At 30.7% G+C, this 14,756-nt stretch overlaps 1 protein-coding gene across 2 annotated transcripts; it reads right to left on the bottom strand.

Moving 5' to 3' along the window:
- Nucleotides 1-10,947: 10,947 nt before the first annotated feature.
- LOC116144114 (thioredoxin-like protein CITRX1, chloroplastic) lies at nucleotides 10,948-13,759 on the bottom strand. Of its 2 annotated transcripts, none has more exons than XM_031429578.1 (4): nucleotides 13,465-13,759; nucleotides 12,716-12,838; nucleotides 11,489-11,569; nucleotides 10,948-11,212 (listed from the first exon to the last, which is right to left on the bottom strand). In XM_031429578.1, exons 1-4 carry the CDS (start codon nucleotides 13,711-13,713, stop codon nucleotides 11,096-11,098), a joined length of 570 nt encoding a protein of 189 aa, XP_031285438.1. In that variant the 5' UTR covers nucleotides 13,714-13,759; the 3' UTR covers nucleotides 10,948-11,095. The 2 variants fall into 2 exon arrangements, with proteins under 2 accessions (XP_031285438.1, XP_031285437.1); XM_031429577.1 differs by having other exon boundaries at nucleotides 10,951-11,212; nucleotides 13,462-13,759.
- Between the last annotated feature and the right edge of the window lie 997 nt (nucleotides 13,760-14,756).

Genomic DNA, 14,756 nt, shown 5'->3' with positions numbered 1-14,756 from the left:
TACAAAATGGACGGTCGTCCAACCCTTATGGACGGCCGTCCATAATGAATGGACAGGCGTCCATTCAGTATGGATGCCCGTCCACTCAGTATGGACGCCCGTCCACAATTAATGGACGGCCGTCCACAAGTTAGGGACGATCGTCCAGTGTTTAAAAAATATTTTTTTTAAGAATTAATTTTGGATGGGCGTCCAAAAATTACAGACGCCCGTCCAAAATTAATTGTGGACGGCCGTCCCCATGGAAATTTTTTTTTTCATATTTGGGTGAAGGACGGGCGTCCATTATTTGTGGACGCCCGTCCAAAATTAATGGACGGCCGTCCATAATGGATGGACGGCCGTCCATAATGGATGGACGGCCATCCCTAAGCTTTTACAAATTTTTTTATTTTATTTTAATAGGGACGGGCATCCATATTATATGGACGGTCGTCCCTCGTTTATGGACGCCCATCCATTTTTATGGACGGGCGTCCAAATTTCATGGATGGCCGTCCATAATGGATGGACGGCCGTCCCTAAACTTTTACAAACTTTTTTATTTTATTTTAATAGGGACGAGCGTCCATATTATATGGACGGCCGTCCCTTGCATATGGACGCCCGTCCATATTTGATGGACGGGCGTCCATGTGAGTGAACGGCCGTCCAAATTTGATGGACAGCCGTTCACTAGAAAAAAAATGATAAAGAAATGGGAGAACGCGTTCCACGTCGGCCGGTACAAAAATTCGGTGCAAAAATTTCGGTGTCCGTAGTGTTATTGTATCTAAAAACTATTTCCCTTCTTTGAATATACCCATATTGGGCATTAGAAAAAAGCCCAATTCGTTAATTAAACCCATATTGGGTCATGAGGCCCAATTAGGAAATAGAAGCTTGCAGCATTGCACTCCACTCATCCCACATTACACAAATCAAGGAGCAAAACATTTTATTTGGTTATTTTGGAATTTCGAAAAATATAGAGAAAATTAATAATTCTGATTTGGTTATAGTAGAATCTATGAAAAATATAGACAAGGAAAATAATTTTGATATTCAATCAAATAAAATAAAAGAGTAAATCTAAAACAAATATCTACCAATACATACTCATTAGTCTAAGTTAAATACATTTTTTAGAACTCAAATTAGAGTCTTGGGAAGCCATTTCTAAGAAAACTCTTAAACTTTCTCTAGCAATACTATGAAGAAAAAAAAAAAAGTCTTAAGTACAATGAATACATGAACATATGTCTGTCTAATTATGTAATGACAATAAACTATGCGAGCTAATCATCTATTAAATATAACGTACATGCCTTAGTCCTATTCAAGAATTTTCAACCACAAAAATAAGATTAGAATGTGCATAATTATAAATATTCTCTTTATTATTATTATTATTATTATTATTATTATTATTATTATTATTATTATTATTATTATGTCAATTTTTTAAGTGGATTAAGCTATTGTAACACAAATTTTAGGCTATTCATATACATTTGGATGCATGCATTGAATTCCCAAGTAATACATTAATTTTTTTTTTTTTTTTTTTTTTCAAATTCTTTGGATTAAGGCCCTTCGGCTGAAAATTCATGCTCCAACCCTATCTATTGAATCCAATATTCTGATATAATGAGAATACTACTCACAATATTGATGCATGAGATTTATACAAATATATGATGTGTTAATATTTCTAACATATGTAAAGATTAATAATACATCATAATTTCACTATAACAATACATATAAAGATTCATTTGTTTGTCTTGATAATTATTAAAATTTTGGAAGTATTATTTTATACGTTATCATAATGTTTTTGAAAAAGAGAAATTCTGTTTTAAGCAATGCCCTACTAATCTATAAATACTAAATTACTGTTTTTAGTAGTGGGCATCAATCAAAATTGAAAAAGTAAGTATCATCAATCAATTATTTTTTAACTAATTTCTATGAGAACTTTCAGTCAAACAAACAAGGCCCGAAGTCCAATTCATCGAATAATTAACCCAAATTGAGTCAATTAGTTCATTGTTGGAAGGGAGAATCAGAATCCCATTTAGGAGTTCTCAACCCTCAAGTTAAGCAAAGATTTTTACATTAATTGTTGAAAGAGACAATCAGAATCCCATTTAGAAATTCTCAACCCCCAAATTCAGAGAGAATATTTTAGTCCCTCCGATTGATTTTAGTCCTTAATAAAATAGACGTCAAATGACAATAATACCCTAAATCCCTATAATTCAAAAGTCCTATGTAATTGGAGTAAAATTTTTAAAACACTCCATTCTCACATAGTTGTTTGAACTATAATAGATAATATTCAAAACCAACCATATCATAATATCAAGATTGTTGATTGAATTACACACAAACCTGTAGCAAGAAGTACTAATTCTACAACACAACCAAGAAATTAAGCAAAAACGAACAATTAATAAAAATTATAAGGTTAATGTTATTATTGTCTTTTGACACTTATTTCGTTAAATATGGGGACTAAAATCATAGTATTTCAAACAAATGTCCTTAATAGTAAGCCAAAACCCATAGGGACTACAATGATACTCTCTCCCCAAATTAAGCAAAGATTTATAGTGGTAATTAAATAATAAATAGGTACAAGTGGGATTAGGTGTGATGTTTTGGAAAGAGGGAGAGAGAAACGTAGGGCCGGCCTTCAGAAAGGTATTCAAATACATTGAACCATTTTATATATGTATCATTTCAGATCAACCCACTGAGCAACACTGCATTCTGCACCAACTTGCATTGCGTCTGAATAAATCCTTCACCAAACCAAGAAAAAGCGGCTTGTATTTTGCTAGTTCAATGTCTCACGTTTCTTACTTATATTCTATGTGATATTAATCCTATTTAAGATACGCGCATGACTGCAACAGTTTGTACCCCTTGGATCAATTATGCATTAGACAATATATATAAATATCCAATCTACCTATTTTAGATATGCATTCAACTTGAACAATCGTACCCTTCATGTGAAACGTAGATTAAACAGATAACGAAGAAATATCAAGAGTTATTCATGTATTTCACATGTGAAATGCGAATTAGACTAATAATTGAATCAAAATATTAGGAGTTTATACTCCTAATGTAAAATGTGAATTAGATCGATAACATCTACGTTATAAATTCATCCTCATTATTTAAGATGGGTGCTTGAGTGAAATAATTGAACCCCTAGTGTGAAACGTGAACTATAGATGACCCAAAAATAAGTTAATAGATAAGCCAAGTCTAGTGCTACAATTAAGATGAATAGCCAATTCAGTGTTAAAAAGGGGGATTTGAACTTGAGGCTTTTAGTTTTTAATACCATGCTAATAAATTACTTAATGTAAAAAATTTAGTAGTTTCGATGTATATAATCAAGTCAATAATTTTAATTTTTCAAATGTGAATTTTTTATTTGAAAGATAAATCCAATTATAAAATTAAATTATTTACCAAATATATTTTAATGGAACAGCAAAAAGATTTATTTTTTTAACACATAATGCTACACTTCACTAGAGCATTTAGACTCGATAATCTAGCAATCAACGACGAATTAAAAGTTTGATTAAACCATGCTAAATATCTTTGTTTTGTTTTTTTTGAAAAATTAGGTTAAATCACAAAATTTTATAATTATTTTTGTCTTTTAAACAAAATCATGATATTTTTTAATCAAAATTAGTGATAAAAACCTCAAGGGGATGGTCTGATAATCAATGTGGTTTGTTCCATTTTTTAAATTCTTGGATTTAAACCTTGGAGTTACCTTATCATTTGGATTTATAGGATGTTCAATAAACTCCAAAGATTAGTTGATGTGTATGTAAATTGATTTGAATACCTTGATTATTAAAAAAAAAAAATAGTGACAAAGCTATAATTGATGGGTGACTTGCATAACGATAGGATTTTTTGAATAAACGTATAAAATTATAAATAAGTTAAAACAAAGGATTGTGAACGTTTTTTCTTTAGATTCATTAATGCATTGCTGGAGTGGACTTACTGAGTTACTGTAGGAAGAGTTGTATAACCGAAGAATAATAGAATAATATTTGATTGATTGAGAATTAAATAAAATGCTGTGCAGCTGTGGTCGTGGTAGTATGTGAATGTGTAAGTGTCAGAGTGAAGACAAAAACACAAAAAAAAAAAAAAAAAAGCATTTTGACGTTTAATTGTTCATGCATTGAACTGAGACGGGAAGCCAGTTTCCAAGAGATAGGCCATGCTTTCCCTCCCAGCATCCTTGGATTTTGAGAAGCATCTTTTTTCTTTCCAAACTCATTTATTAAATTCTATGAACTTTTCTAATCTTAATCTTTTTGTGTATGCAAGCGAAAAGATTATGGTTCTTTGAGTTGTGAAGTGGGTCCTTTTTCTTTGATTGGTCCCCCTCCAGTTGGTCACATAATTATTGATCATTTGATGTTGCCTATAAATATATATTCTACTCTATTGTGTTTTATACATACAAAGTATATGAGAAATTAATAATTACGTACAATCTAAAGTTATATTTGTTATACCTAAAAATCAAGGCTGATATAAGTTGATATCAATAAACACCAACAGGAATTTATTAAGGTTTGCACCGTCCAGAGTCAGCCACATTGCCCAAGACAGAAAAATATAGATGTCAACAATCCAGCTGACTCAAGTTTTACCTGTGAATGAATTTAATTTGCACACATGTCCAAGCCCCATTTAATTTAATGATATCTCTCAAGTTCTTAACTAATGGGAAGACATGAGAGATTTGCACGGCACCAACCCACTTATAGGAACGTAATGATTACCTTGAGTTCAGCGAGTAGCCGAGTATACATAGGCAGCTCCCCCTCACAAAATCAAGATCAGACTCTTTGAATTCAACAAAGAAAATATCAAAGACACATTACAAGAAAGAGAATGACTCGATATTCTCTAATAACACTTAAAACACCAAGCACCTGTAACCCCAGATCGCAATTCGCGACCTATTGTAATCTTGGCTAACGACCAAGAACACTCTAATATAAAAAAAGTAGTAGATGTAGGATTTGCTTTAAGTATCTGAACTACTGTAAAAATCTTTACTGTCTCCCTTATTTTTACGTCTTTGCATGCTACTGTGAGAACAATATCCCATTCAACTCTCATAATCATTCACATGTAAATTATAGGATCTTCTTAGCACTTTGCACGTACGAAATCGTAGGTGTCAAAATCAAGCATCAACGATAATTTACGACATTTGAATTATCATATCATAGTATATTGAGTTGCTTTGCATTGCTTGTTGAGTTTTGTTTTAAAGAAATTCGGAGTTTTTTGATATAGAATTTAAATAAACTTTTTTGTTTATGAAAACTAGATTGGATGGTATAATGGTAAAAGAGTAAAAAGAGTTTTCATGAGCTTCTGAGTTTGGGTCCCCTTAGGTGGGGTTCTTATAGCATTTGAGGATTAGTTAAAGTGCGTACAAACTGACACAGACACCCTCGATGATAATAATTAAAAATATATATATACATATATAAAACTTTTTATTAGAATGTGTTTTATTGAAATGAGTTAAAAATGTTTTCAAAAACAAATTTTCGAGTAATCTTAAAAATTAGTGTAAAAATAGTTGAAGGAATTTACATTACACAAGTGGGTATGCTAATACAATCTAAATAAAAACCTAACAATTTAAATGCTTGCTTTGTAATTGAATTTAATGGTCTAACTTGTAAGCCACTCATTTGGTTGGATAAGTAAAAGGGACAATCAAATGGCATAATGGCTCTCACCATGCACCTTCCGTAATTAGAAACACTTCAAATTTCTGAAAAATAATTGCTTTATCTTTAGTCATCTCATCAAAGTTATTGGTGAATGGCTATTAATAATATATTGCTTATAATACAAGCAGATTGTAGCAGGCTATAATTATGATGTTTCTGACTTTACATCTGGGAATTTAAGATTGTTCAGATTTGGGGAATCTCTTTGATCATTTATTAGATGAATGAATGAATGAATGGTTTTCGTTAATTGAATGTAGATGAATATCATCTACTTGCTTTTTTTTTTTTTTAATTAAACTGTGAAATATATTCGAATCTATTAAACTATTGTTATATGACAAGGAAAATATGTTCACTTAACACCAAGTAGTGCTTTTTTACGAGAAAATTTTCCTTGTCAAACAAGTTTGAATAGTGCTCCTGTTTCCATTTAGCATTTAGCAATCACCTTTACTGAGGAAAAAAAATTACTTCTTACCCAAAAACCATTTTGAGCCAGACATTTTCGATTTCTCGCTAAATATGTGGTAACAAATTCTACCTTTTCTGTTAGTGTTTATTAACATTATAAATATTGTTTGATGTTTTAAAAAAATGTCAAACACACAAGAGTTAAGAATACATTTTTAAAACTAACGAATACTCATTAAAAAAAAGGAAAAAAAAAACCTTTATATTCATCCATAATTATTTTTAATTTCTGACAGAATCAGATTTAATGAAGGGATAAGTTAAACATTGATTGAAGGATACTTTACAACTAGTCATTCAAACTTTTACAAAAACAAAAAATAATATGTGTGTAATTTTATAATTAATTCCAACAATGATTTATTTTTTAATTTAATAAAATCAATTTCATCACCAAGTTTATTCCCCTTTCTAGCACATTGATTCATCGAGAAGAGAAACAAAATAAACAAGGGACAAAACGACACAACAACTTGATAAGTATTTTTAAAAGTCCAATGGGTTTGAAAAAAATTATACTTAATTAAGTAGATGTACCCAAACGTATCAGCTTAATATATTGGGATCTGGCGACTTGATTCTGTCAGATTCGGACCATTTATCTAATCCTGATTTTCTGAACCAAATCCATTGCAGCTTTTCCTAAGATTACATTTCATGTGCATAACAGTTCTCTTAATTTTTAATTTACAAGAGAGAAATTACTGTCATACTGATTTAAAAGGTTAAACAATGTCAATTACTCTTTTTTAAAATTGACAATTGGAGGAAAAATAATCAGAAACTCTCAAATTTGTGATTATATAAGAAGCAAGCACTCATTCATAAAATTAGTTGTCGAATAAGAAATTCATTCTTAAATTTAGCAGTTAAAAAAAAAATAATTGATTATTCTGAAAAAAAAAAAACTTCTAATATAAATAAAAAATTGCATTGAAATATCAAATATGGAAAGTAAGATTTTCAACAACATAAAAAATTAGAGACATAATATACAATTAAAAGTTTTACCCAAAAATCAAGCTTATTGATATATTAGTATGAACTCTAAAACAAAGATTTGTATGAACACTCTACTCAATTATCAATTACCTTGGCATAAAACATAACATAATCATTCGATTTTGTTTAAACTTTGCTAAAAAATTTATTAACATAAAAAAAATGAGTAAAAGATAAAATTTTGGTCCAAATTTTATCTTTTTAATTACTTATTTACATAAAAAAAAAAACATTTAGTTCGAATTATTTTTTAGAATAGAGTTTTGTGAGAGATTTAGAAATAAAAATAAAAAGATAAGATTGTGACAACTCGAAAAGTGAAAAATTGTAGTCAAAATTGAAGCGTAAAAATCCATGAATCAAACAAGCCCCCAAAAAAATTTGTCACCTATCTGCCCACATCACCATTCACCAATAAGAAAACAATCAACGGCTGAGATCTCGCTGCGCCGCACGCTCATTTCACTGTATAAATACGCGCTTCTTCTCAGTATCAAAGACAAAAAAAGAAAGAAAGAAAGATACCCATTAGCATTAAATCCACAGCTTTCAAAGCCCAAGAACACAAAAACAAAAGAAAAAATTTCTTTGTTTTTACAAAGCTGAGCATTTTCCAGGAGATGAGCAAAGATCTGAGAGAATGGGACGTTGTTGTTTTGGCCTATGGAGTGTGGTGATACTGGTGGGTCTTGCGGCGTTTATGGTGGTGTTGCCGTTGGTTCTGCCACCGCTGCCTCCTCCGCCATTGATGCTTCTGTTTTTTCCAGTGGGAATCATGGCTGCTCTCATGTTCCTCGCTTTCTCTCCTTCTGAAACTGCGGCTACAGATAACATTGTTTTTTGATATACATTTCGGAAAATAGTTGTGGATGAATCGTCACGAAATGGAGATGCATTTTGTCCGGTAACGTTAATCGGAAAATTAGAGTAAACGAGGAGGAGATTATGGTGTCAGTTGAATTAAATCTTATTATATATATATTAGTTCTACATTAACTAAGGTTAAGGGTTCAGTAGTTGAGAGAATTGCCGGTATGCAAACTCCCGGTAATTTACAGGAAGAATGTTTTTTGGGTTTTTTTTTTTGGGCGAGGAGGAAGACTTGTAAAAATATTCGGTAACGTTACCGGTTTGGTTATATAGTATGACCAATTAGTTAGCGACTTTATTTAATTGTTATTATTATTATTTTATGTTTCTGAACGTGTGAGATACAGGAAGCCAAAGGTGACAATTAAAACATTACAAAAATAAAAATAAAAAATGGGAAAATGGGAAAATGGGATCTAATTTTTTTTTTTTTTTTAAACAATATGTTAAATCGCTTCTTTGATATGGGGTTCACTTGTTCACAATTTTGAAGTTTAAGGAGAATTGATGGCATGTAAGTCCCGGTAATGTTACAGTTACCGTGACCTGTAACATACAATATTACAGAAGAAATTAAACTTTGGAAATGGGATATTTTTAAAGTATAAAACGATTTTTTAAGAGTCTATTAAAAGCTGTTCTCATGAATCAGGATATCAAGAGTAAGAGGGGATAGCTATAAATTATTAACACTATAGTCCAATTTTTTTTTTTTTTTTTAATGCATATTTCATTACTTCAAATATTGCATATATATATATATGATAAATTAACAGAAGTAATTCAAATCAAATATTAATATAAATTTGGTAAAAAAATATGAGATACAACTTCTTGAGTAAATCTTACCAGTTACCACTCTTAAGTAAATTAATGGCTTGAATGGGCCAATTCAATGGTTTAGGGCCTGATCTTAACATGATACATATAGCCTTTTTAAAATTTTGAGGTGTGCTATATTATCTATTTTCTTCGTTTTAATAATAAACTTCTCTTATTAGTATATTGAATTTTATGTAAGGTAAATTTTAAATATCCCCCCTTCTCCCCTTTCTTATTATTTTTTAATTGCTAAACTTTCCTTGAATATATTTATGAGAAATTGTTATAAAAAGTGTTTAAACTGTTAAGAATAATTATTTATCAAGTATAAACAATCAATTGTTTTAATCACTAGAAATTCAATTACATGAGCTCTATCACATATTTTTTTTTATGAATAAGTATATAAATTCCCTTTAAAAGAAAAAGGTTTCATAATAAATAAATAAAAAGTGATTATAATTAAGGGTTATTTGAGATATTTCATAAAAAGTGTTTTTACTATTGAAGAAGAAATATTTATTTTAGTGTAAACAAAGATGTCCCCCCTAAGAAACAAAATTAAAGAAAAAAGAAAAGTCTTTTTGAAAGAAAAAAAAAAAAAAGTGATGATTCGATTGGGCCAATCAATTGAGCCATGCTGGACTCATGAGGCAGCGGTCCGTAATCCTTCCACTGCCACGAGCGGCAGGTTATCGCTACTCTGTTAAACCAGCCTCACGCTGTACCCTCCACTCTACGGACCACAATCCTACTGCTTTCGCAAGAAGCCCATGGCCCAACTCCTGGCTTGGAATGGGCGGTCCGAGAAGAGCCGCAGGAGCCCGACTCATTGGGTGAGGACCGACGTCTCATCACTCAGCCCCCACCTGGGTGACAGGCTCGCGTTACTGAGCCCGGCGGTTAAGAAGCTTCTGAATGTTGTTTATAAAGTATTAAAAGAGCCTTTAGCGAACCGATGTGGGATGCATGTCTCTTCTTTGGCAGCTGTATGATTTTATTGTTCTTGTATCATTTTTTTTAAAGCTTTCTTGTTGTTCGGTTAAGACCACTCCATTGAGCCATATTAAGCCTCCTGGCAGTAGGAAATGCTTAATGGAAAAGTATAACCATTACAAACTTCATCATATGTCAGTCTATCTCAATTCTAAAGCATCAAAATATGAAAGAGGCTGAGCTTTGAAGATATATTGCACCCAAAAGTATACTTTTGATACTATTTTTTTTTTTTTTAAATGTATATTCATCATTATACATTTAAAATTAGGTTTTTACTACACATATTTTTATTATCTCCAATACAAAAATCAATAAAATAATGCTTAATTGAATAAAATTAAATAGAACTAACAGTTATTGAAAGTTGACTAGTATTGATCAATAAAACTATGCTTACTCACAATCTTACTAACCTCTTACTATCCTGTGTAAATATAACGGCATAGTACATGTACTATATGCATGGTATCCGTACTAATGTACTATGCCGTTATATTTACACAGGATAGTAAGAGATTATTAAGATTGTGAGTAAACATAGGATTACTCAACATTGATTTCTACAATTTTGGCGGCGTTTGTAATGAACAATAAAGGTGTTTTAGAGTAGTTTATTTGGGTGCAAATAATTCAATCCTATGAAATTTTTTTTTTTTTTTTTTTTATAATTAATAGTCCCAAATTTTATCTATCAATAAATTGTATTAAATTTGTAATATGTATAGATTTGAATGGTTCATTAGTATTATTATTTAGAATTCAGCAATCAGCCTATAATTATAATCCATCTTAATATTATGAAGTTACAAGCTCTGTATAAACCATAAGAGAACTTTTTACAATTTTGCTAATTCATGGAATTTTTTTAAAATCTCCCTTAAAAGAGGACAATGAAATTTCGCTTTACCTTACATTCTTGGAAATTAGAAATCCATATATAACTTTAATTTTTTTTGCAAATGCATCTCAATTGATCTAAGAATAAGAGAGAAAAAAAAATACAGTTAATCACAAGTATTCCAAATATTCACAAATGAGCTACAAAATTGATGGCTCTGCTCCACTGCTACAAAATGTTACAACAAAATTCAAAATACAAAACTAAGAAGCAAATAATTCTTCTTGCAATGCCTTCACATCTCATTGTTAATGATGTCCCTCATCATCTGTATTGGGATAAGCCCTTCTGTTCGGATTGCATCTTTGTTCGGATCTGGACTGATGAAAAATAGAGTTGGAAGCCCTCGTACCTGAAGAAAAAAATTTAAAATTGGTTTCTTCCTTCTACTAACTCACACTGTAAATTCAAGACATCATTCTTACAGAAAGTAAACTTTTGGATTCACTTGTTGCAAAAGAAGATTTCAGGCAAGAATAAAGATCATCACAAGACATGTGGGCTCAGAAGTAGTTGTAAAACAAAGATATATTTTGATACATATGATTCTGTTCAAACTGGGAAAGGTGGAAGAATTACGGCAAAAATAAGTATAATTTTAAAGAAACAAATAAAATTCAGAAATGACCTGCATGTCACGTGCAAATTCATATTCATCATCTGTATCAACCTTGACGATCATTGCATTGCTTTCATACTCCACTGCTAGCTGAGATAATTAGTACAGACATTATTCCCAAGTTTGTAATGTTGAATAACATAGAAATTATACTTCTACCGATCAGCTACTATGAAGTCTCAGAAGTTCGGTAAAAACTTTAGAAGTTTTTTTTTTACAACATTTAAAGACCCAATACAGCATGGAAACCAAAATAATAGTACAAAAAATGTGTTGTCTTCAATATAACAAAAAAGCTGATGTAGCAAAAATCAAACACTCATACTGGGAAAGCAATATAAGTTATCTAACAGTGGTTGCAATCAATCTCAAGAGCCCCAAAACATGATGGAAATTATTTAGATGTCAGTTGCAGTTCCAAGAATGCAGGTTGGACATAGCTTTACATTTCTTATATGATACATTGCTCTTATCAAACAATCATCACAATAAAGCCTTTAAAAAAAATTGGAGTACCAAATCCAATGATCTATTGATTCTACCAAATAATGAAGCTGCACACAGCTTGCATTATGTCTGTTATTTCATCATTTAAGTCATTTGGCAAGAGAAAACCAACATATCATTCAGCTTATTTCCTTTCTCAGAAAACCATTCCATTTTCTTCTTAACATAAATCTCCAAATTCTGCTTTCTTGAACCTTAATTCTACCATTTACCATCTAATTAATCAAGTGACATCACCAAGTCATAGCATCAATTCAGTGAAATAAGTTAAATATGATGTATTCCAGCTTTGCACCCTAAAATTTAAAGCAGAGGACTTACGAGATTGCAATCTCATAATGAGAAAATAACCCAAGAAAACATTCATCCGCACACCTCCCCTTTAATTAATTACTTCACAAGAAAAGTGTTCAACTTCTACCTAACAGTAGGATTTAAGCAGATTTACAAAGTATAATATCTCCTCTCAATGCTACTATGCGAGAGAAAGAAGCATGTTACAATTCTCCTAAAATGAATCTAGCAACAAAATAGCCTGTTTAGAAGCTATTATAATGCAGACAATAAATCCTAAACAGATTCCCAATCACGCAACAAAATGTTTCTCCTCCCCACCTATACTAATCACTAGCTATAAGAATTTAATTAGACCATGCACAATAACACAAAAACATTGCAGGAAATACTACAACTAAAATGTTTCAAACTTCAAAAAAATATTGCGCATACCATTTCAAGCTCTTGAGCCATTAAAATACAGGGTCCACACCACGTCGCATAGAAATCAATAATAAGCGGTACATTTCTTTCCCCCTTTACCAGCTCCTGTATCTCTTGAGCCGTTTTCTTCTTCTGTCAGTCCAAAACATCATACGCATTAACCTCCCAACTCAAAGATATCCCATGAGAAAAACAATTAACACCCCAAACATACAAAGATAAGGAAATATCCATCAAGTGGGAAGCCTTTTTATTCTAATAACAAAGTTTTTTTTTTAAATTTTCTTAAACCTCCCTTGTAAATGATCATCCATGGAATTTCATAAAGTTTAATAGTTTTTGAAAATAATTAGGTAACACTTCAGGGCACCTTATTCATTTATTTACTCCTTCACTTCATATATGTTATGCCTAAAAGAGCTGATAGAAAATGTAATAAATAAAATTCTCCATCTCAACCAAAATTTCAAACAAATTCGAACACTTTTCCCGGCTCAAATACACAAAGAACGAATCAAGGTCTCTAATTTCCTAAATCCAAAATCATCTCCTATTCACAACAATTTCAAATTTCTTCATAAATCCAAAACAACAACAACCCATAACACAAAATTACTAAAATATTAAAAAAAAAAATTTGAGCTCATAGTGAAGTAAATTTAAAGGCCAACCCATTAAAAAAAAAAAAAAAAAAAACATAAATTTAAACAATAAAAAGAATCATAAATAGGCCTACAGTAGAAGCATGAGCATACTACGAGATAGTCTTCTCTGACATATTTTCCAAGAGGGGGTTTGCAAAGCAACCTTCTGGGGTGTGTTGAGAAAGAAAAATTTCGATCTTTTGTAATTGGGGAGGAAAATGAAAAGAGTGAGTGGTTTTGTTGAAGGGTTTTGATGGAAGAAGAGTGAGGAAGTGAAATGTGAGCTGAGGTTGATGGTGATGATGAGTGGAACGAAGAAATTGATGAGAAAGTTGGGATTGTGTGAACATGAAGCAGGGCCATTTGGAGAAGAAGTGAAGTGTAGAGATTTTGCAGGGGCTTAAGCAGGCTGTTTGCAAAAGTGTTGCAGATATAATTTGGTGCCTGTTTGGTTGTGTCAAAACATATTTACCTGTGTGGAATCATAATATCACCATACCGATATAGAAGGGATGTGTTTGGCTTTTAAATTTTCTTTTAATCGTTGGGTTGAAGAAAAGAAAGTTTCCTAATAAATATTTTTTTTAAATGTCCTTGTTGCTACTGAGATTTAAATTAAAAAAAAAAAAACAAACACTATTTTTTGAATTAAAATTTTTAAAAATTTAAGAAAATATTTTGTTCATCGATTTTAAAGTAGTTTTAAAGTTATATCTCAAACCTGTTTCTAAAATATTTTAACCGAACGTGTTTTTATAGAATTTTTTGCATGTAGTTTTTTCCAAACAAATAAAAAATAAAATAGTATGTGAATTTTATGTTAAACAAGAAAATTCTTCTATAATAAGCTTTTCTTTTTTAAATTATAAATTATCAAAAATTTTAAATTTTGACGATACTAGAAATTGTGAAAAAGAGAAATGTCAAAGTTATAAGTTTATAGGTGCATATTTTACAAGAGCTAGATTATATTTGATTTTCAAGTTATTAATTGGCTAAAGTAACGTTTAAAAATATGTTTTTATTTCATGTTTCAACTACATAAAAATATGAGAAATTTAAACTAATCTCCATTGAAAGTTGACTTAATTACAAAAAAAAAAAAATTATTTTGTTTATGCAACTGATAGGAATATAATTTTTCATGAAGTTTTGATAAATAACATCAATTTCTCCTAAAATAGGTTCTATAAAATTTATCCTAATTCTTCCATTTAGGACCAATTATAAATCTTAGAGTAGATTAATAAATCTTAGAGACATTATTATGAACTTGTTTATAATTTTAAGTTCATTTCCAAAAAACCACAAATGACCAATTATAAACGAAATGGGCATTACCATATTGTGCTACTAGGAGTACTTGGCATGTATACTGACCAAAGACAGAATTTGCTATCCCTTTC

Source organism: Pistacia vera, unplaced genomic scaffold (assembly GCF_008641045.1).
Source record: "Pistacia vera cultivar Batoury unplaced genomic scaffold, PisVer_v2 Contig438, whole genome shotgun sequence".
NCBI lineage: Eukaryota > Viridiplantae > Streptophyta > Magnoliopsida > Sapindales > Anacardiaceae > Pistacia > Pistacia vera.
The sequence above is the reverse complement of the archived record's forward strand: the minus strand, read 5'-3'. Positions and strand labels throughout refer to the sequence as shown.